The sequence below is a fragment of the Alligator mississippiensis genome, chromosome 5 (genome assembly GCF_030867095.1).
Source record: "Alligator mississippiensis isolate rAllMis1 chromosome 5, rAllMis1, whole genome shotgun sequence".
In the NCBI taxonomy this organism is placed as follows: domain Eukaryota; kingdom Metazoa; phylum Chordata; order Crocodylia; family Alligatoridae; genus Alligator; species Alligator mississippiensis.
In genome coordinates this window covers 217,833,070-217,855,272 of record NC_081828.1, presented here as the reverse complement: position 1 = coordinate 217,855,272, position 22,203 = coordinate 217,833,070, and the positions used below count along the sequence as shown (strand labels likewise).

General features: G+C 45.3%; 1 protein-coding gene across 9 annotated transcripts in view; it reads left to right on the top strand.

Annotated features, from left to right (window-relative positions):
• MAP4 (microtubule associated protein 4) overlaps window positions 1-22,203 on the top strand; it is a 218,583-nt gene that overhangs the window by 131,479 nt on the left and 64,901 nt on the right. For 6 of the 9 annotated variants that reach the window (XM_006260507.4, XM_014604463.3, XM_014604462.3 and 3 more), the window contains exons 6-13: window positions 3,651-3,761; window positions 4,380-4,505; window positions 5,832-5,924; window positions 7,731-7,862; window positions 9,583-9,960; window positions 11,516-11,677; window positions 12,019-12,240; window positions 13,460-17,890. In XM_006260507.4, coding sequence (XP_006260569.3) covers window positions 3,651-3,761; window positions 4,380-4,505; window positions 5,832-5,924; window positions 7,731-7,862; window positions 9,583-9,960; window positions 11,516-11,677; window positions 12,019-12,240; window positions 13,460-17,890 — 5,655 coding nt within the window. The remainder of the gene's footprint in view (window positions 1-3,650; window positions 3,762-4,379; window positions 4,506-5,831; window positions 5,925-7,730; window positions 7,863-9,582; window positions 9,961-11,515; window positions 11,678-12,018; window positions 12,241-13,459; window positions 17,891-22,203) is intronic. The other 3 variants (XM_059729272.1, XM_014604457.3, XM_059729273.1) reach the window with 3 other exon arrangements.

Here is a 22,203-nt window from a genome sequence, read left to right as displayed (position 1 = left end):
GCAGTTGGTGCTCCTCATGCTTGCTAAACGTTTAATTGAGAGCACTCTTTTTGGGAGGAATAATGTTGTCTTTGTTACTTTCCTAGGAGTTTGGATAAAAATAGATTATTAAACAGAAGCCCTCCTTGAGATTTGGTTTTTATACCTCTTTTTTTTTTTTTTAGCTGCTAAAGATAAAGCTTCCCTTTCTTCCCTTCCCTGTGCTTGCCTGTCTCTATTCATGTCTCTGTCTAAAGCAGTGGTTCTCAGCCTTGTTAGACTCAAGGCCCCCACTGTAACTTTTGTGAATTGAGTAGCAATTTCAAAACCTAATTTATTTATTACAGTCCTTGCCTCCTGGCAGGGGACTGGCTAGGCAGGGAGAGCCTAGTCTGCCCTCATCTGCTTATCTCCTCATTTCTTCATGCTTCATGGGGCTCCCTTCAAAGGAGCTCCTGGCACCCTGGCTGAGAATCACTGATCTAAAGCTTATCTATTATTCATATAGCACCAATAAGTGTAATATTGGGCATTCGTTCTCAGCACAACAGATGGCAAAATGCCATTCTCTATGCGTAGATAAAGAATAAGGCACTCCGTGGTCTTGAAATCCAGAGGCAATGCAATTTCACACAGTAGTTAACCAAGGCATCAGTTATCAGTCTAGGGGCACCTATATATGTGCATTGAGGCTGCTCCAACATGCTGTAATTGCAGTGCGTTGGACAGACTTGATTAATCGAGTCTGGTGGAGCGTAGTCATTGCCACGCTCCAGCAGGCTCCACCGTCACATGTATCCATCAAAGTGCCCGTGCCACCATTTTTCAGCATGGGGATGCTGGTGCACGTGATGCTGCAGACGCTTTAATTAAAGTGCCCCTCCTGCCTCCCAGACCATGTGTATAAACGCCCTATGATCCTCGAATAGTAAAGGATTAACCCAGCAGTGGTACAAACTGTATCCAATAAACTGGCATATCATCTGACTAGTATTGCCAGCTACATCAAGTGTCCCATTTCTTTATGTAACAGTAAAACCCATGAGAAAAGCTGCACTTCTGGCATTAGCGTTCCTGTAGTTACAGTTGCTCTATAGGCTCTTTGTATGTTCTCAGGCTGTAGGAAACAATTTTTTTACCGAACAGTTTATAAATATGACTAATTCAGATACTAAAGAAGTCACCGGTTCTCTGCAGTTGGAAAGAGTCCCTGCTTTGTACTCTTGTCATCTAATTAACCTCTTTCCCAGGCCACCACCCTATTCTCACACTGGAAGAATGAATATATCCTTATTATCACGGCTTCCCGAACTATAGAAGCGGTTTCCTGTAGGCCCTGTGTACATAAGCACTTTTGCCAGAAAGGAAAATTGTTAGATGAGAGTGCCCTTTTATGGGGGTCTGTGTAGGTTGCACAGGACCGTCTGATTTCCACCCCCCAGAAGAAAATGGCTATTCAGGCTGACAGCAGAGCACAATCGCCTCCTTGAACCGGTGGAAGCAGCGAGCGTATTGAGCCGCACAATGGACACTCGGCAAAGGAGCGGTTGTGACTAGCACTGGCTGCGCGTTGCTGGTTCTCAGATTCTGCTGTGAAATATGTTGGCTGGGCTTGTGCGGGAAGAGGTCTCGCATGTTGATGATGGAGAAATTTGCAAAGTACTTTGATAGTTGCCCTGGGGATCGTGACACGAGTGCAGTTTGAACTGAAAAATCAATTATTCACATAGCCCTAGCAGTAGCATTTATGCTGGTGAGCGACAGGCGAGCTAAAATTGGCCAAGATTTTAATTGAGGCCATACTTCTGTTTCTGCATTTCACCTAGCCTCATGACTACAGGTAGAGGAATTTTGTCTGAGGTTCATAATCATGCCATGCCTGGCACGCTACGTATGTAAATGTGTTTTAAAACTTCTCCCTTCAAGTTGACATCAAAGCTGTTGTTTGAATTGAACACGTGACTGGGATCCTTTTAATTATGCTGCATCTTATGATCTCTGTATGCAGAATACATCAGAATTGAGCTGTGGCAGCTCTTATTCTGTCTTTTCAGAAATGCATGGTTTCAGATAGTGTGCTGTTCCATAGGCTGGGGGATATACTGTCATCTGAAATGTTGCTTATCTGAGGAGAGGCTGAGGGACCTGGGCTGATTTAGTCTGGAGAAGACAAGACTGAGGGGCATTGAATAGCAGCCTTCACCTCCCTGCAGGGGGGCTGCAAAGAGGATGGAGCTGGGCTGTTCTCAGTGGGGGCAGATGACAGGACAAGGAGCAATGGGCTCAAGCTGCAGCAAGGGAAGTTGAGGTTGGATATTAAAGAACTTTCTCACTAGGAGGGTGGTGAAACACTGGAGTGGGTTACCAGAGGGGAGGTGGAGTCTCCATTCTTGGAGGTGTTTAAGATCCAGCTAGACAAGGCCTTGGCTGGGATGATCTAGCTGGGGTTGGTCCTGCTTTGATCAGGAGGTTGGGTTAAACGTGACCTCCTGTATTATTCTATGAACAGCTAAAGGTTGTACAGTTGCATTCACCTAGTGAAGGTTGTAATGGATACCTGGTGCAAGCCAGCAAGCTATAATGTACAATCCTTGATCCTAACAACTGTTCAGAGGTCACGGATGATTGAGCCCTCGCTCGTTGTTTCTTCCCCTTCGCCCAGTGACATGTTCTTGATTATGTTAAGATACAATGACCAGTCCCTGTTCAATTCCTCTCTTTCAGCTCCCTCTCCCTGTATTATGCATTGTTCATTGTCAGTTCATTTAAATAATTGAATATAAGCAATATAGTAGAGCTCTTGCTGTGCCTCACTGAAGTGGATGCGCTGGCTATCTTTTGGAGTGGGAGGGGAGGTACACTTGCACAGGTCATCAGCTTTGCTGAAGTGGAAGCCAACTAAAAATTGACTCGACAGGAGAGATTTCAGTTACTTGTTGCCTCGGGCAAGTTGCTGATGTGTGCCAGTAGAGATGCTATAACCAGTGTGTCCGTCTGGGCCAACGCTGAAGACTGCTGACATGTGTTATTCTCACACAAGGTAGGGCAGGGAGGCATTTGCTAGACGAACTGGTTCAGGGAGGCACGAGCTTGTGTAGGCCATCATCTGCTTCATCCACCTTTCTGCCCCGGTCTGGGTGGAGCCACTGACTTGGAGAATAACTAGGTGTCACCTTTTGCCTGGCCCATCATTTTGCTGAAATCTCCTCTTTTAATGGCCCATTTGTATCCCCATGCTGCTCTGAGGGGAGAGCATTTTAGTTTAGTATGACTTTTTTCTATATACTGTGGGGGATATAACAGCATTGTGAACTGAGCCAGAGATTGTTTTTTTGTTTCTGACTCACCTTGGCTATGCTGGGCTGTCCCTTGACCCAGAAATGAAGTGCTGCTAGTCCTTGGGGAGCGTGACGGAGGTACCTCTTACAATATTTATATTTTAAAACGTAGCCGCATTTAGCTGCAGAGTAGTTTGGGTGGTCACGTTTTCCTTTTGAATGTAAGCTCTTGTTATGAGAGAAGATGTCTTGGACAAGTCGTCTTGTGAGCAGCCACCCAACAAGCTCTAGTTTGCTATAACATCTTCCAGAAGAATACTGATACCTGGGTACATTATTTTGCGTGGTGTTTTCTCCTTGGAGTAATGTTTGACTTATTCTTTCTTTCTTCAGAGCCTGGTCTGATGTACAGAGAAGTTGACCTGTCTGATCTGATAATTCCTTCTGAAACGAAGACTTTTCCACCACTCGCCGAACATGTAGATGCTTCAGAAGAAGTTCATGGTATAATCTTCCACCGCATTTGTTCAGGGCTTTGGTTTTCTGCTTTTCCAGATGAAATTCCAGGCTGTGTGTTTAAAATCTGTTGAACTGGAAACAATGAAAATCGTCCCTCTTCACTTCCCATTTTGTTAACAAGGAGTGTCACACCTTGTGATAATTCTCTTTATCAAGTAGATTGCATCTTTTCTCCTATATTTATTTAATCTGTTTTCGCTCAGAAAAACTCGGTTACAGAGAAACCTTTGCCTTCATACTTTCCTTTTAGTCCCAAATGGTCGGTTTTTCCATGAACACACTTTTGACATTTGGAACGTGGCAGTTGAAAGCTGCCATAAGAAAAGTTTATTTGGGCGCAGTACCAGAAAGGCACATATCTTCCCTTCTCCTGTCCAGTAATACTTCGTTAACTTTTCCTCGGTGCACCATGTAATTTATAAAGCAGGTTGAGTGCCTCCCAGAGGACACATCCTGGGAAGTTTATCTGCAGAATTTGTGCGCACTGTTTATGTGATTAGAAGAAACTAGGTTACTCTGGAAGTAAATGGATCTGATAAGTAATTTTAAGTTTTGGAAGCAATAGGATGTTAGCAGTAATGACGAGTGTTTTATTTCTTATAGCACCCTATGCAGCTATGGTGGGATCAGAGCAACCTTCCTCCGAAGCCCCATATTTTGCTGCAGAAGCCCTAGACTCATCAGTCTTCTCCATGGACTCGGCTGCAGAATATCTGCAGGAAAGAGCAGGTGAAACGCCCCTCTGCTACTTTCCATGTTACTTCGTAGCTAGGAGCATCTGTGGATCAAAAGCTTTGTGTGTTGTTTCTAAAGTCTTCTCTGAGACTCTTCCAGTTATGAAGGAAAAATCTCGTTAGGAATGGCAGGAAATGACTCAATTCAAAGTGACTTTTCATCTCCGGAGGGATTTCTGCAGATGTTAGTGGGCAGAAGACTCATTGTGTAACCACCCTCCCATGAGGATGAATCCTAGGGTTCAGTCACTACCTGTCTCTGAAGCAATCTCATTGATCCACAATGTTTCAGAGAGTATTTAAGTACCAGAGACTGTCCTCAAATGATCCGTGAGTGTACCTGCTGAGGAAGCAGTTACTGTGATGTAGCAGGGGCCAGGGATTTACCTGCTTCATAGTGGGTGCGACTACACGTGCGCTTTAAAGCACAGTAGCTTATCTTACTGCACATTAAAGCATCATGTAAAAAAACCATGCAATTACACTAATGCGCAATGAAGTAGGCTACTGTGAATGAAGTGTCACTTAAAAACCATACACATTTGTTACTGCACATTAAGGCAGCCTAATGCGCATTTATTTAGTATCTCGCATTGGAGGTACTACATTTAATGCGCATTAGAAAAAGCGCTTTAATGCATGTGTAGATGTGCCCAGTAACTGCTTTTGTGCGCTCTCATCCTTCAGTAGATAAAAACTAACTTGTGGCAGCCTCATACGCTTTCCCTCAGGCCTAATCTGATCTAGCTTTCCTCTGTTTGGTGGTAAGTACATACAGACACTGCTTACATGTGATAAATCCTTCCTATCTTGAATCTTCCTGGTAAATAGAGAGTAACCTGCTCTAAGACAGGCAGCCATTTAAATCATGCAGATGGTGTTAGTGATTTCCCAAATTCCCTTGATTTAAATATAAATGGCATCCCTTAAACTGATTTAAATTTGGCTGGAGATTCATGGAGGATCAGCCTCCTCCCTGCTGTTCACACCTCATTAAGGCTGCTTACATGGTTACTCAGAGTGCATTGCCCCCGATAGTGGCCCTGAAATCACTGTTTAAAGGTTTTTAATAGCCCAACCCTGATGGTAATTGAGTTGATCTAGAAGGATTAACAGCCCACTCTGCATGTTGGGTATTTTCCTGATGGCCAGAGGAACCCCCTGTAGATAGTTTAGACTGCAGTTCTAGTGCCAACATTTGAGAGCAGGATCTGCAAGTCGTGAGAGAAGATGTCAGAGAATGTAACTGAGCTTTAGTTTCCGAGTCTAGGGCCAATACTGTTGGCGCTGATGAGGTATATGTGCTAATTGCTTCCTTTAGCACCTGCAAGAGACCGAGTGCCTGAAGAACCTTGGTTTGGAAGTCAGTACGCTGAGGAGACACTGGATGCCTCGTTCTTTGTTCAGCCAACAGGTAAAAGAAAAAAAAGGTTTCCTCTGAAGGAAACTGTTTCTGGGGATTTTTCAGCAGAAACGCAAGTCTCTGCCTCCTCAAAAGGAAGGTTGAATGCTCTGTGGAAATGGTATCGCATGACTGAGACGCTGGTGTTTTCTTTCTGTTGACAGTCGTGGAATAGAAAACATCCGCGGTCGCAGCATGTTTCTTGCAGCACAATGCTCAAAAAAAAAAAAAAGTGGGAAAAGCAAACTGAGCTGTGAACTAACTGAGGCATCTTGCTTCTAGTTCTGCTTAATGAAGTGAAGTGTCGGCATTTTGGGGCAATCTCAAATTCAGTAAATTTCCCAGAGACTCGGGCAGTTGCTGGAAAAAGGGAATTGACCGTTCTGTACAGGACTGTTCTTCTCCTCTTGGCTTTTTGCTGCCTTTTCATTTGGTCTCTCTCCAATTTACCAACCCTATTATTGACGCCTGCAGTTCACCTGCAGGCCAAAATCACTGGTTTGCGTAGATGACTTGCTTTTGCTGGCGTAGATTCAGCACTCTGGACAGGATCGCTGGCCCTCAGCCCAACTGAAAATATACCCTTACTGAACCGAAAACCTCTTTCTGGGGCAACTTTTATTCAAGCAACGTCTGTCCTGATGTTTTCAGTGATGACTTAGTCATTCTTCCTGAAACTGCGTTCTGAAGTCTTAACTCCTATTTATCCAGTTTTCCTCTGACAGTGTAAAATAGCACATGGAAAGAGGAGTCGTACTTATTCTGTCTGTGGTGTTATAAATATTCCTTATTTGGCCAGAAGCACCTATTTAAGGATATTGTCTGGCACAATGATGCCAGTATTTAACCATAATTGGGTCAACAGAGCAACCTAATTAAGTCCTGCATATTCCATAGGATCCATGAAACGGGAGAGCTGTGTGCAGGGTGTGGGTGTGTAAGAGAAAATACAAAATTAATTGCATTGTATCAGATTTGTATCCAAGTTCTGTACTAGTGGATGTATAGTAAGTACATTAATAATGGAGGGAATATTGATTGATTGATTTGATTGACAATCCTCATACTAGCCAAAAAAGGCGCAGGGCATCTTGCAGTGAAAACAGGTCAAGTCATAAAAGCAGACAAGAGGTTTAATGAAGTGGTGAATGAAAAAACACAGTCCCAAACAAACCTAAACCCATCTGATAAAAGTCTGCCCAAATGGGAAGGTCATAATGAAGATGTCCAAGCTTGGGCTCTGGTGGGCCTCAAGGCAGGGGGAGTCCAAAGCTGTGATATGTGCATCAGGGTCCTGTACGTCTGCCCAGGTGATGGGTGGGTAATGTGGCACCTTCTTTCCTGCTATATCTAATCCATTTGATTTATGGTGAGTCACAGCATTGTGGGGTTAAGAGACCTTGAGGGACACCTGGTCCATCCAGTTCCTGGCAAAGTCAGGAATGCTACTCCTAAATCATCCCTGTTCAGGAAAATGTATTTTAGCGCAGAATGCAGGTTTGTGGTGATGTGCTCCTACCTAGAAAAATGAAGTAAGCTAGCTGTTTCGTCACCGAGCTGCCATTAATATGGAACAGCCTGGCGGTATTTTGTGTCACTTTTCAGAACTGAGCCACATTTCTGTTACTTCCATGGTTTAACATTACTATTATGATATCTTTTTGTTTCAGTTGTGACTACTGTCAGGACCCAGTTATTTTGCTAGGCTGTGTGCAGGCTCCACTTCTCTCAGTCGTTTGCTGAAGGAATCGCAGTATATACTGGTAGTGTCCATTTTCATTCGCATGTAATCAATAACTATTCCTTCTGTATGTCCAGTGCCCATCAGGATACCTGATGCAGCAGAGCAATGTTTGCCAGAAAGTTCAATAGCAGATGCTCCTTTTCTAGTAGCGGAGCCCACGAAAGAGACCAAAACTACCGCCGCGCCCCAGGAAGCCGCACCAGCAGGTAAGGTTTGGCTCTGCCTGCTGAAGATCAGGGGAAGGCCTGAGCCCCCCACAATAAGTGCTGGGGGCTTGGGGATCAGGGGTTGAGCCCAGTGCGATAAAGGCAACGTGGTGTTAAAGCTTTCAGCAAAGCCAGCCATGACTGAAAATTCCTAGGCAGATATTTGGGGATGAATTGCAGTTAGGAGATTGCTAATGTTGAATGTTATCAGCCCTTGCTCTACATGACTCCAGATGCTGATTGCTGCCACCAAACCTACAGCTGCAAAAGAAGTTCCCTGCTTGTCTTTATCTGTGATTTAATGCTCTGCTTAAATTATTTTTATGTAAGTTATTCTTGTGATCAGCTGTCTAATACATGTATGTGTAGGGCCAGTTTCTTGGTGATCTTTTACAGTATGGTTCACTTCAGGGTTTATTGGAGTGCTTCTTGCACCATAATACTAATCAACTACACCATTCCTGTTCATATTATCTACTTAATAGCAATCAGTTGGCTCATTTTGGACAGGCTCGTGCCCTGTTTTGGGGTAAACCGAAGCATAGTGCATTGTTGCTGCTTTTCAGATGCCTGTAAACAGAGAGTATTGCATGTGTCTGGGCAAGTGGATTCTGAAATGTTGATTGAAGGTGGCTCTCAAATTTAAAAAGCTTTGTGTAAAGGAGCTTGTTAATATTCATTATTGTTTAGTGTGTGATTTCTCTCCCCCTCCCACTATTTATACTGGATTTTCATTCTGCGCAGACAGTAAAGATAGGCTTGTGTCATTTTTTTTACCTGTTTTATATTCTGAATCATAATGCTCTCAGACTATTACCTCCTGTAATGGCACATGTGCAAAAGGGAAATGTTTAAATTGAAACTAACTTTGCCGTGGGCAATTTTAGTTCCAAAAAGCTGAAATTGGGTGTAAACTGACTGAGCAGTATCCTTTAAGATTTTTTTCACAGTTTTTGAAGTAATTGAGAACATGGAGACAGAATTGATGTTTTAATTGGAAAGAAAAAAATGTACGAGCTGTATTCTGAATAAGCTGTAATGTTACCAAAAGTGTAGTCAGGCATGGCCATTGCTTGGATGGGAATGTGGTGGCAGCAGGGATAGCACTGCTGTCTACATGGAAAGCAAACCGTTGCTCCAGTTCGCTATGTCCATGGACACTGGAGCTAGATGTGCTAGCATCACAACAAATGGCACCTGTGATTGCTATAGTTCTTATGGCATCTCTCTTTTTTCAAGGGTGGGAGAGTATAGCTAACTGTGCATTCATATGCACCCACCCAAGGGATCCTTTTATGTTATACTAGATAAAGAAAAAGCATCATCATCCCTGGGCAGTGTGTAGTACACCTTGGTATGTGTCTGGATGTCCCTGCTGATGCTTTTATCTTCAGAGTGGCCTTTATGTAGTACTGTGTAGTTGTAAAGGACTAGAAATTAGGCATATTTAAAATACGGGAATGGGCAGTGGATTGAGGTCTCATGTTGAACGTGGAAGGAGCAGAAGCAAAGAGGAAGTCTTGGGTTTGTTCGTATTTTAGTTGCAGCTGCCACCTGCACATGGCCTTGTCAATGCCATTGCCACTGTTCAGTGGTGCAGAGAGGGGAACACCTCCCTCTTAAAATGGTTCGTGGGGTCTTTGCCCTCTTCCTGCCTCCCCCGTCTGCCAGCTTCATCCTCAGCAACATTAAATATTCTGATTGCTCTCATTTCTGCTAGATCTTGCAGCAAACACTGGGTCTGTTCCTGCTCCTCCAGCCTTGGCTTTTGCAGCAGATTCGTGGGCTGCTCCTGCAGTGGATGCTGGGACTGCTCCTGCCATGGATCCTTGGAGAGTCGGGTCAGCTCCTGCAGCTGGTCTTTGGTCCCTTCCTGCAGCAAATGCTGCATCTGCTCCCACCATGGATTCTTGGGCAGGTCCCGCAGCAGATCCTTGGGTGACTCCTGCAGTGCCCGTCACTGCAGCAGATGCTGGCTCCTCGCCTGCAGCATGTGTCCCCACCACCGAGGCTGGGGCTGTTTCTGCCATGGAAGAGCTGCTGACGTTTGACCATTCCATTGAGCAGCAAGGGCCAGCTCTTCATATGCCTCCAGCAGGTAGATGGATGTCTGCAAACCTTTTGGCCTCTCAGGCCAGATGTGTGGCAAGGGGCAGGTAGGGCCTGGAGTCCAGCATCATCCCTTTCCACCTGTGCATGCTGGGATTGGATCCTGGAGGCCTGGCCCTGCCCCTTCCCACTCTTCATGTGCTGGGATAGAGTCCCAGGACCCAGCACCCCCCACTCTGGGATCCATGGTGCAAAGCCTGGGGTTCCTCGTGGGTCTGGAAATTTGGCAGTCAGGGAGTGGTGGCACTGCTTTCCCACCGCCAAATTTCTGGACCCATGGGGAGCCCCCAGGCTCAGGAAATGAGCGTAGCAGTAACATGGGAAATGCTGGTTGTCTGGTGATGGCCAAGGAAGTCACGTTCACCTGAGCTGTGGGACTCTTTAGGACCCAGATCTAGACCAGCAGCAGTGGTGGCAGGGAGCTGCAGGGGTTAATGCACCCATTGCTCACCTACACACATCCTCAGCAGGGCTCTATACCCTGCATTTCAGCAGTGGGCCCTGCCTTGAGTCACCCTGTTCCCAAATTCAGGCGTCTCTAGGAGGTCCATGGGATAGATGACACTTCTCTACAAATGGATCCAGCCCAAAGACCTTATGTTTGACTCCCTGGTCTGTTGGACATGGTGCTGTTACTTTGTGCCACATATGAATATTTATAGGTTTTAGGACAGAAATAGGATGTAAGGGGAGAGGTTTCAGTGAGAACCATTGATGGGGTGAAAGACTGTGCAAGTGAAAGAACCACCTGGTAGGAAAATGCTTAAACAGGCATCTAGAGAGCTAGTCAGGCTTAGAGGCAAGGAGGGTGGGGGGAAAGCAGAGTAGGGTGGCACCCCACCTTATAGTTAAACTTGTTCAGAGGGGAATGAACTTGTAAGGGGTCACTTATTGGTTGTAGTTGAGAGTAACCTGAGTTTGCCTTGGCAGGTCTAGGGAGAGAAGAGAGCAAAGGAATCAAATCGTGTGCGTGACATGCTGACACTGGTAGGAGGTTGAGGATGGTCTCAGGGCAGCCAGAATTAAGTCTTGAGGGGTGCTGGCAGAAGTGAGACTGGACTATATGGGTAAAAATGATATCTGAAGCCATGAGAGTAAATGGGGTCAGTCATATGGAGAGGGAAGAGAGAAAGAAGAGGACTGAGAAGAGATCATAGAAGGCAGGAGGAACTGTCGAAGGAGCTACCTGGGCAATGAGAGGGGGGAGTTGAAAACCCCAGCCTAAAGAGAAGCAGGAATGAATAACCAATTATATTAAGGACTGTAGAATGAGCTTAGGAAACTCCCTTAGATGGAATTGGAAGGAAGCCATTTGCTTCATATATTTCCAGGCATTTGAGAAGAGCAGTTCCACCGGAGGAGATGCCTGGGCATAGAGGAAACTGGAGGACAGGAATTTAAGGCAGTAGGAATCGACCACTCTTTCAGGGAGTTAGGCAGGAAGGCAAGGGGAAGGGGAGGATGCTATTTGGAGAGGCAAAGTGGGATCTGAACTGATCACAAATGGAAAAGTGCACTGACTTCTGCTTGCTTTTTTTAAACAGGATCTTCAGCACCTTTTGTGATCAGGGAACAAGAAGTTCCAGTCCCAGAAGTGTCTGTTCCTGAGGCAGAACATGCTCCTGTGCTAGCTAAGCTGGAGGACAAAGCACCATCACCCAACCAACATCTTCCAGAGCCAGTCACCTGTGTCCCAGAGCCAGCAGGTGAGAAGTCTAAACCATAGTACAGAACTGAAAGGTGTTCTGCTGTGGAGTCAGCATTGAGCTAATGATACTTCCCTCTCCCCGTCAGTCACCCCCTATGCACCCAGAGACATCATTCCTTTATCTTTAGCACAGACCAAGCAAGGAAGATTTTGACTCGACCTGAATGTTTTGTCATGTTCTAAGCATGTGAAAGCAGGGCTGTGTTAGAAACTTCTGCAACGTTACCTAAAGGCACCACCATTGTAATTCATTATCATGATTGATTATGCAAACTCATCAGATGTGAAACACCCATCTTACTGTGTCTCTTGATTTATGCCTTTGTGTTGCAATTCTAGCAGAAGCAAAAGAACCAGTGACAATAGCAGAAGCAAAAGAACCAGTGACAATAGCAGAAGCTAAAGAACCAGTGACAATAGCAGAAGCAAAAGAAACTCTTCCAGAAAAATCAGCTCCTTTAGGTGACTTCACCCCAGTGGAGAAGCCAAAGGAAGAACCTGAAAATGGCCACGTGCAGCATTTGGAACCGGTGCATGATAAACCTCCCCAGGAGCCTACAGGTAGAAAATTGGCAGTAGCTTGTATTTTAGTGCAGGATATGTTCTCTGGGTATTGTTCTTCCTTCTGCTGGCTGCATTGGTCTTACTCTGTAGCCACATGGCAAGCAAATGGGTCATTCTACAGCCAGCTCCTCTGTGGTTCTGTGCATTTACCACAGTGACCATACCTGCATTTACCTATAGCCCGTCCGATCCCTCCTGCAAATGATTTTTTCTTCCTGTTTTTTACAACTGAGTACAAATTGGGATGCTACTATTATGCTATCATTGAGGAGTGACTTGTGTCTCCACTGCTACAGGATTTAAAAGCTCATCCTCTTTTCTTTGTGCCATTTCCTGTATGGTTTTTATGTTAGTATTAAGACAGACAAATCAGCATTCCTTGATTTGTTTTTTGTTTTTCAATAAAATACTATTTATGGTGAATCCCTTTTCCAAATTGAGTTGCATAGCTATCAAAGGAAAGCAATTTTCTTCCTGCTCTCTTAACCCAACCCCTCCATTGAGCTTAGATTTGCTTACTTTTCTGACTGGAGGCTGTTTTTTGGGCCAGGGCTGTGTAAGAAATGATGGAGACCTACTCTAAACTCCATGTCTTGTAATGGAAGAAACTAGTGCTGTCTACATCTGATTACCGCAAACGGTTTTCATTTAGCCAGAGGTTTTGTCTTCTGCTGTTTTATGGGTCTTGTGGGGAAATTGCTTAGCTTTTGTTTCTTTCCATTACATACAACTCTAATTTCTTGAGTCTTGTCTTTTCACTGAACTACAGTTTACCTCAATATGGAAAGTTTTCAAACTTAGAGGGGTTTAACTAGTGTCTCTGCTGTCTTGCCTTGCTAAGACAACACAGATTCTTAATGCCTTTCTTAAACTGGTAATTTCTCACTGCAAAACTTTTTTCGGGGTGGTGGGGGGGGCAGTTGACCACTTACTGGATCAAAAACCACTTATTTAAATTTCATCTTCGTTATGTTGAGCTGTTTGATTTACTAGTAGTAGAAAGTAAACATAAGTGCTATGTAAGTCTAGCTCTCTTAAACAGCACTATTGAAATGGATTTGGGGTTATTGTCTTTTAAAAGTTCTGCACATAAGACAGACGAGACCTGTTTGTGGGGTTTTATTTTTTGGTTTTTTTTAAATAAAATAAAAGTTGCCTAAAACCGGACTTTACCAAATAGCTGCTCTGGTACTTGAGCACACTTCCTGTATTGCAGGTGTACCTACTGCACAAGTAAGGCAAGCTAGCAAATCAAGTGAACGCAGGTTTGGCAGAACAGTGCCTTTTGCAGATGTCCCAGAGGAGCTTCTAGTAGGTCTGCCTCACCAGAAGAGCGCTGACCCTTTTTCTGTGGCAGAATGTGGATACGTCACTGGAACGCCACCTCGAACCAGAACGCCACATAAAAAGGCAGCTGGACAGCTATCTGGCGTGCCATCCGAGTTCGTGGACAGCCAGAGAGACGTGCAGAGAGAGAGCTGGGATTCTGAAGGTTCTCCAGTGATTATAAAGAAGAAGAAGAAGAAACCAAAGCAAAAGAGGAGCCAGCAGCCGAGAACAGCGGAGCCGGGGGAAGAAAACGTAGAGACTTCTAAATGTCTCAAGGCTCCTCCGCTTGCTCTTGAGCTGCAAAAACCAGAGGCGTTCTTCCCCCTACCTCCTGAAGAGCACTCGACTGTCTCAAGGGAGTGGCAAAGAACGGGCGCTTCTGACATGGCGAGGAATACAAAGACAGAAAGCAAAAGCCACTTCTTAGATAGTCCAGATGTGGTCTCTGGTTCAGCAGCAGGGCAGCAGGAAGGACCACTTAAACTCCTGCCGCATGCAAAAACTGGAGAAGTCGTCAAAGCGGAGGAAATGAAAGATGACAGCTTGATGCTGCAATCCAAAGGCAGAAGAAAACGGGTACCCATGGAGCAGCCAGGGTACAAAACAGAACAGACTAAGATGGGGGAACCCAGCTCGGCACCGACACAGCTCAAGCCTTTGGAGAGAAGTCCTGTTGATAAAAATGAAAAGATGGAGTATAAAGAGTTGGGGTATTCTGACCTCAAGGCACCTCTTTCAGAAAGCATCAGTCTAAACAAAGTGGAAAGTCCTTCAGAGGCCAAACCTGCAGAAATCTTCCCTTTTGATAAAAGTCAGGAGGCTAAATACACGTCTCCCAAGGCTGGAGAAGCAAATGTGACGGTTCCAAGTGAAATTCAAACTCCCGGTGGGGCTTTGATGGATGAGAAACCAAAGAAAAAAGGTAGTGATAGAAAAAACAAAAAAGCTGAAAATGGGTTCTCCAAGCAGGCTGCTGTTTTAGACACCAAGGCACAGATGACCGAGCTCCCTGATGTGCTGAAGACAGTTGACAAAATTGAAGGAACAGATTCCTCTGCTAAAAGCATGCAGGTTGGCGTTAGCACTTCAGAGGAGTTATTGAAGGCTACCACAGATACAACCAAAGAACTAGTCCTACCACTGGTAGAAGAGAAACCCAAGGATATTGCTGCAGAAAACAGGAAGGCTGACACCCATTTTTCAGAACAGCCATGTCTTTGGGAGACCAAGACTGATGGAGTCAAACTCCCTGCTCCTCCTCTACCAGCTGACAAAGCTACGGGGGCGTATGTCACTGATAAAAGCAAGGAGACTGGCTTCATGGCATTGGAACCACAGGCTGTGACAGACCCCAGCATAGCCGTGGTGATGGACAAACCCAAAAAAAAGAGTGGTGAAGGGAGAAGCAAGAAGGTCAAAAGTTCCTCTGAGCTACCAGGTCTTTTGGAGGCTACAGATACCAGCAAACTTACTGCTGTAGTGGAGACAGATGGCAAAACTAAAGACTCAAGCTTTATTGAGAGAGGGAAGGAAACTGCAGAGCATTTATTAGAGAAGATAACATATCCTAGTGCTCCAAAAGCAGCAGACAAGCCAAAGAAAAGGACAGGTGATGGAAAAAGCAAAAAGGTTGAAAAGACTTATTTCCAGCAGCCGATCTTTCTGGAGGCAAAGGCAGACCCCAGTGGTCTGTCTGCTGTCGTAGAGACAGATGACAAAACTAAAGAAATAAGTGTTGATAATAAAAGCAAGGGAAGTGGTTTAACTACTGGAGAACACCTGCTGGAAGGCAGCACAGATGCAACCCAAGTGCAAGGCCCCACTACACTGGTAACTGAAACATGGCAAGAGGGTATTGCTGGAAAAGGTGACTTGAGCTTGTCAGAGCAAACCTTTGTTTTGGAGGCTAAGACAGATGCAGCCAGATTTCCTGCTAGTGCCGAGAGAGTCGGTAAAACCAAGGGAGTAAGTATGACAGAGAAAAACAAGGATTCTGAATGTAGTGCATTAGAGCAACCGCCTGTGACAGGTTCCAGTGTGACACCTGTGATGGACAAACCTAGGAAGAGGGGGAGTGATGGGAGAAGGAAAAAAAGTGAAAAAAGTGCTTTTGAGCAGGCTCTTCCTCTGGAAACTAAGGTAGAGGCACATAACCTTCCTGCTGTAGTGCAGACAGCTGAAAAACCTAAAGACACGGCCTTTGCCGATAGAGGCAAAGAGCCTGACTCAAGTACAGCAGAGTGTTGGCTGGGCAGTTTGACAGATACAGCTGAGGTGCATGTTCCCATTGCTGAACCAGTGCAGGAAAAACCTAAAATCCAAGGGAGTGATGGCAAAAGCTTATGTGAGAACTTGGGTCCCTCAGATCCTAAAATGGACACAGCAAAGCCAGAGCTGGTCATCAAAAGTAAAGAACCTCTTCCCATAGAGAAGGGCAAGGAGCTTGATTTTGCTATGTTAGAGCCCCTCGTGGAGGATAGGACAGATGTAGCTAAGGCGCACGCTCCCATTCCAGAAGCGATGACCGAAAAACCTAAGAAAAAGGCTGTCGGTGTAAAAAGCAAAAAAGTTGAGAGCAGGCCTGAGCCTCATGCTGCTCTGGAGGCAAAGATGGACCAAAGCAAAAGTCCCGGGATGGCAGAGAAGGTAGATGAAACAAAAGGACCCTGTGCTGCTGGTAAGGAGGTTGATTTTGCTGCTTTAGAGAGTCTGCTGGAGGATTTAACTGATACGGCTAAAGTTCAGGCTCCCGTTATGCCGCTGGAAGCAGAAAAAACCGAATTAGATGGTAAGGGGAAAAGTGCAAAAGCTGAGGTTGGTTTAGAGCAGCCGTTCTTTTTGCAGCCTAGGGCAGGTGCAGCCGGGCTTCCTGGCAGCGGTACAGAGATAGGTGACAAAATGACAGAAGGCACTTGCCCGGAAAAGAAGAAGGGAGTAGGATTTACTCTTTTCGAGTATCCAGCCGTGGCAGATCCCAGTCCAGGATTGGTGCCTGATAAACCTAAAAAGAGGGGGAGTGAGGGAAAAAACAAAAAGGTTAAAAGTGTCTCAGACTGGCCAGTTGTGGAGGCTAAGACGGACAAGAGACAAGTGCAGCCTCCCTTGGTCGCAGAGCTGGAGTATAGCATGGAGGAAATGGGGTTTGTAGATGAAAACAGAAATATTAGAAACTTTCCACCTGGGCATCGGATGCTTTGGGATCATAAAGTGGACTTGTTCGCACCGTTCGCGCAGGCTGGAGCAGCTGGCTTTGGCCAAACCAGCAAAGTTTGTTCTGATCAAAATCAAGGGCTTGAAAGTACCTTGCCAGAGCACCCAGCAAAGGATGGAAGAGGCCAGGTGCTCCCTCTCCCTGAAGTAGCCTTGGAGGACACTGGCAGAGAGTCCAGGACCAGGGATAAAAAGGGGAAACATAAGCAGAAACCATATGAGCATCCTGTCAAATTGGAAAGCAGAGGGGCTGGAATAGAGGCTTCCAGTTCAGGCATGGAGGGTGACAAAGCCAAAGAAACTGCTGCTGAGGATAAGCTGACGGGGAAACAGCCTTCCCCGGATTGTAAAGGTATACGGGACGCTAAGGTAGGAAGGGATGACGTGCACGTTCCCACGTTGGCAGAGAAGGATGACAAAGAAATAGGTTTCGCGGACAAAAGGCAAAGTGAGTGCACGTCCTTGGAGCATGTAGTGCAGGAGGCAGACCCAAAAAATGAAACGGTTCTTCCAGGTGCCAAAGTGACGGACAAAGCGGGAGAGACTGGCTTTGTAGCTGAGAAGGGTGTTGGGTCTGTGGCTCCCGAGCGTCCGATGCTGTGGGAAAACAAAGCAGAAGCGGTTGCACTCCAAGTTTTAGCTGCAGCCTTGGTAGAGAACAAAGCTGAAGGAACCGGGCTGAGTGAACCAAGCCTCCTCGAGAGCTCGCGTGGGTCAGGAAACGAGGCAGAGGTAGCCGATGCAGCTGGGAGAGGTGCCCCGACAGAAGACATCAGTCCTGTTGATGCAGCAAAGGGCCATTGTGAGCCCTCCCGGGAGGATGGTGCTGCTGAGTTGGAAGCTGGCCTGAAGGACGTCCGAGCCTTGAAGCCTGAAAAGGATAAGCAAGCAGACTTGATGCAGAAAAAAGTAGCTGGATCTGGACAAAAAGTGGTGAAAGAGAAAAAGAAAGAAGAGAAAGTCAAAGCTGCAGAACAGATTAAAGGCTACATGAGACCCACAAAATCGAGAGGACTTCCAGCTCCACCGCCCAGGCCTGCTGTCCAAGACCGAGAGAAGCAAAGGCAGCTGAAAAGCAATGGTATGAACCGGCAACGGCACGAACGAGGTGTGTGCTTGTGATTTGAGCTAGCAGCAGTAACGCAGACAGCTTGCGTGCAAGACCTTGCTACTTGTCAGTGCGTTGGCATGAGTACATAACTGTTAATCCTTCGTGGCACAAATAAACATGGCATGACTGTTTTTGGCTGATCTTAAAAGGCTGTTAGTTCTGCTTGCCTGTCTCACGGTGCTAATTCCCAGAGTTCGAAGAATCGACAGTATTGGTTTAAATTCCAGTGCTCCGTTTCTTTGTGCGGCAGTCCAAGTTAACCTTACCCGTGTGTGTTGTAACTCTACAAATTAAACTGTACTTTGACTGTCCCATGACATTTAAATTTCTCCAAACCGGGGGCTGTAAGTGACACTTGGCCAAGATGCAGGACTCTGTTCTGTCTTGGACCTGACACAGACTGTTTGGTTGAGGGGAAAAGGTTTTCAGGTGAAGCACCTGGAACACCACTGGGGAGCAGGGAACTGCCTGTTTCGACAGCGGGAAACATTCCTACCGATCTTTGGTAGGTGGAGAAATCTGTATTTCATTGTGGGTTTTGCTGATAACTTGAGACACTAACTTGACTCTACCAGCTTGAGTAAAACAGTAATCACATTGATGCAATTTTTAAGATTTCTCAGGTCTCAAAGCACTTTGGGGAGGATTAGTAGAGCTTTTCACGGTTCTCGCCCTGTAGGTCTAGGGTTGATATGGGGCTGATGTCCAGACTTCTGTTACTTGCTGTGTGTACATGCAGATATATATTTAAAAAGAGGAAGCAAAACAACGCCCGGGGGCTTCTGACAACTACAGACCCCCTTAGAAATGAGGTGTCTCTTCTTATCGGCCGATTGCCATCTAATGAGGTAACCTGGCAAAGCTCACCCTTGCCTTGTCCTTCTGATTTTTGGCCTTGTCCTTAGGCTTAAACTCCCCGTTTCTCCTTCCGTAGACTGCCACCTTGTCAGCTTGCATGATGCAGTCACTAACGTAACGGATGTGTAGCTGAAGTCAGCTTTCCCATTCGGGTTAGGGTTTGGAGAGGTTTTGTAACTTTAATGAGTGTTTCGTAACCCCAAGTGGTTCTATTTTGGTAAAGTGGTGTGCTGTGCATGAACTTGTGCCCTTCGAATATTGTTCTTTGGTGCATGATGGTACAAAAGGAGAGAAAATGCTCTAGGCAGCATCTTTAAAAACCGAACAAACCCACTTATTGTGATCTGCTAGAATTGCTTTTTTCCCTTTGCAAAGTGCGATACAGAAAGGGCCAATTTTAAAGCTATGGGATTACAGCAAAAAAGAAATCTTCCTGAAGATGTTGCACAAGTTTAATCTTGCTGTAAACTGTGCAGTGCATCAAAGGGCTCCAGCACAATACCGAATCTTTCATGTGAAGACTGATGTGCAGGTTGCATTGTCAAGATGGTACTATATATGGTAACAGGGTTTTAATTAATCACGTTTGCCCTCGTTCTTGACTACACCAAGCAACACTTGGGAGATTTGCAGTTCCCTTTTCGAGAAGCTGTGAACGACTGAGATTATTTTGGGAGTGTTTGTTGACACTTTCCTCACCCCAGTTTGAATGCACAGGCTGTCGGGTACAGGATTGGCAAGGAAGGCTTGAGGGACAGATCTGGCCTTTGGCATGGCTGTAGGCAGTCTGATGGTGACTGCACAGCATCCGGCTGAGTGACAATGGCGCTTTCAATAAAGTGCGGAACAGCGTAGGGACAAAGAGGCAGGCTCCTTGGGCTGGCGCTTGTCCAGGTGTTTGTCTTGCTCTTTCCATCTGCACCCTCCAACTACGAATGAAATAACCATTTAACGAATTCCTACAAAAAGTAGGTCTTTCCATAGTTTAAAGAAATGATTTTGTGCAAAATCAGCTTAGGATGGATGGCAGGGTGGCAAGCAATCAGGTCCAAACCATGCATGTTAAAAACATTTATCGATGAGATGAGGGGTCTGAGTTTGGAAATGGCATACAGCGAGTGCTCTTGTTTGCCCATTAGTGTAGGAGTTGATGCTCTGACCATAAGCCATGAGCCTAGCTCCTGTACTCTACTTTACTTCCTGTAGCATTTAATTGTGTACTGTCAAATCTTTGAAAAAAAGATGCTGCAGAAGCGTTGTAAGTATTGCCAACCTAGCTATATAGTGTGGTTTTGCTCAACTGTAACTTTTGGGTTTAAAAAAAAAAAAAAGAAGCTATTTTCAGGTGTTCCTGAGAGTGATACAGATCTCAAAAGTAAGGTTTTGAATGGCTTAGAATGACCTGAAGGACATTTAACGATCCCTGTGCATTGTCATATATAGCTGCATTTTTTAATGTTGGATCAGATGTCTACTGTCCACGTTGCATCTCTTGTTCTTCCTGCTTGTTATCCATTCATGTTCCTTCTCAGAATAGCAAATCTGGGTTCATCGGAAGAAGTTCTGCTGAACTGAAATTTAAAGCGCCTATTTTTTGTGGGTTATTACTTTTGTATATACTTCAGTACACTGGGATGGCTCCCTCTAGATTACATGGAAATGTTTAGGGAGTGCTGTGGCTTTATGAAACACAGGATGACTCTTCATGCCTGCCCACAAGAGGTTTTCATACAGTATATGTCTTGGACAGTGTGGCAGCTGCAGCTCTGTAATGTCCTCGGTTGCATTTCACATGGATTATATGCAAAACCCTGTGCTTTAGATTGCAAATTTGCACTGTTGGGGTTTGGGAAATGTCAGATCTGCGGCTGCCTGTGCAATGTGAATTCTGCTCCTTGTGCATCGGCTCCTTATTACTGCCACTATAGAAATATGCCAGGTTACTCTGGAAACCTGGTTCGCATCTTTAGTACTGCTGAGCAGTTAACTTCATACCCCAAACCTGCCAAGCTGATGATCCATGTTTATTAGACAAGAAATGCTGTTTTCCCAGCAGGATTTTAGAGCAACCTTTCTGCTTCTTCCTGCCTGGAGTTACTGGTAGTAGTAGATGATATGTAAGGAATTCAATCATGTAGGTATTTCCAGGCAAATACTCCTACTGATAATAGTGCAGTTAACTTAATAGTAATGATGGCAGCAGTATCATTTGGACTAAATTTTTATTCTCCCGCTATTGAGCCATTCTGCCCCAGGACTTCCAGACAGTATTCCTTTCCCTTCTCTTGCTTAGCTTTTATGCTCTGCCAGTATCTGTGTCCACTCCAGGCTTCCTAGAAAAAAGCTGACTTCCATCCTCTGCCTTAAGAAACAATATATTCTGAACGGTCTTTCTTAGCCCTTGTGTGTTTGATCATGTCCACCTGCAGCTTGGCCTCCCACACTTGCATTGTGTCAGCTTGGGACCAGGGCTTTCCCTACCGTTTTTGCAGCATCTGTTATAATGGTACCCCATTCTTGACTGGGTTGTCTCAGAGCTAGCTTGAAACTGAGCCACTTTTTGCACACCAGGTGGGTAACACTGATTATTAAGCTTCAGAAAATGACAGGGATTTGAAGGGCTGGTCTCTTCCTTAGCATCCTTCTCTTTTCGGAAGCTTTCGTCCCGTTCCTTTCGCTGCCCTCCGCTGGAGTCCTTCCAGTACCCATTCCTTTAGCTGATGACAGCCAGCTGTCTTCACAGTGCTCACCAATACCCATCATTGGCATAATCTCTTGGTGTGTAACATAATGCCCATTTTTTAATCTGACAGTTTTATATCCCTCCTATGTAAATAAAATATGTTCGGCAGCCAAAAGAGCCACCCCTATTTAATTACAATGTTTGCTTCTGTTCAGTAGCCACAATGATGCCCTTTTGTTGAATGTTTTCTTTTCCTGGCAGTGCTGAATTATAGTGGTGCCATTCATGCTCTTAAGTCTGTTAGCATTTCCATTATAACTCCCCTCACATGCACTTTTAATGGTTTATAACTCTGCTGTGACTTACTCTGAGCTTATAACGGGTTATAGTTGATATCAGCCTGGTGAGGCACGGAGCACAACGGGTTTTGGGACCATATAAAGGCATAATTACACCTGGCGATGTAACTGAAATTACTGCCGCCTCAGGACCTCGAGCACAAGAACTCTGTGCCCAAATGCTTCATAATAAAATGAATGCTTGCGTTTTGTTAGTGGCCTTAGTCGTGCCGTACTGTGTCAGACTAATATTGTGTTCTTACCAGCAGCTGATCTGCAGAATTAGCCGGCATCAGAAATTTGATTAAAGAGTTCAAGAAAAAGGCAGAGGTCTGCCTTGAGCGTAGGTGGCTCGTTGGGGTGGGTGAGGCAGGCCAGATTGTGTAGCCAGCAGCAGCGCAAGGGATGGAGCATGGCCAGCCTCGCCTTCA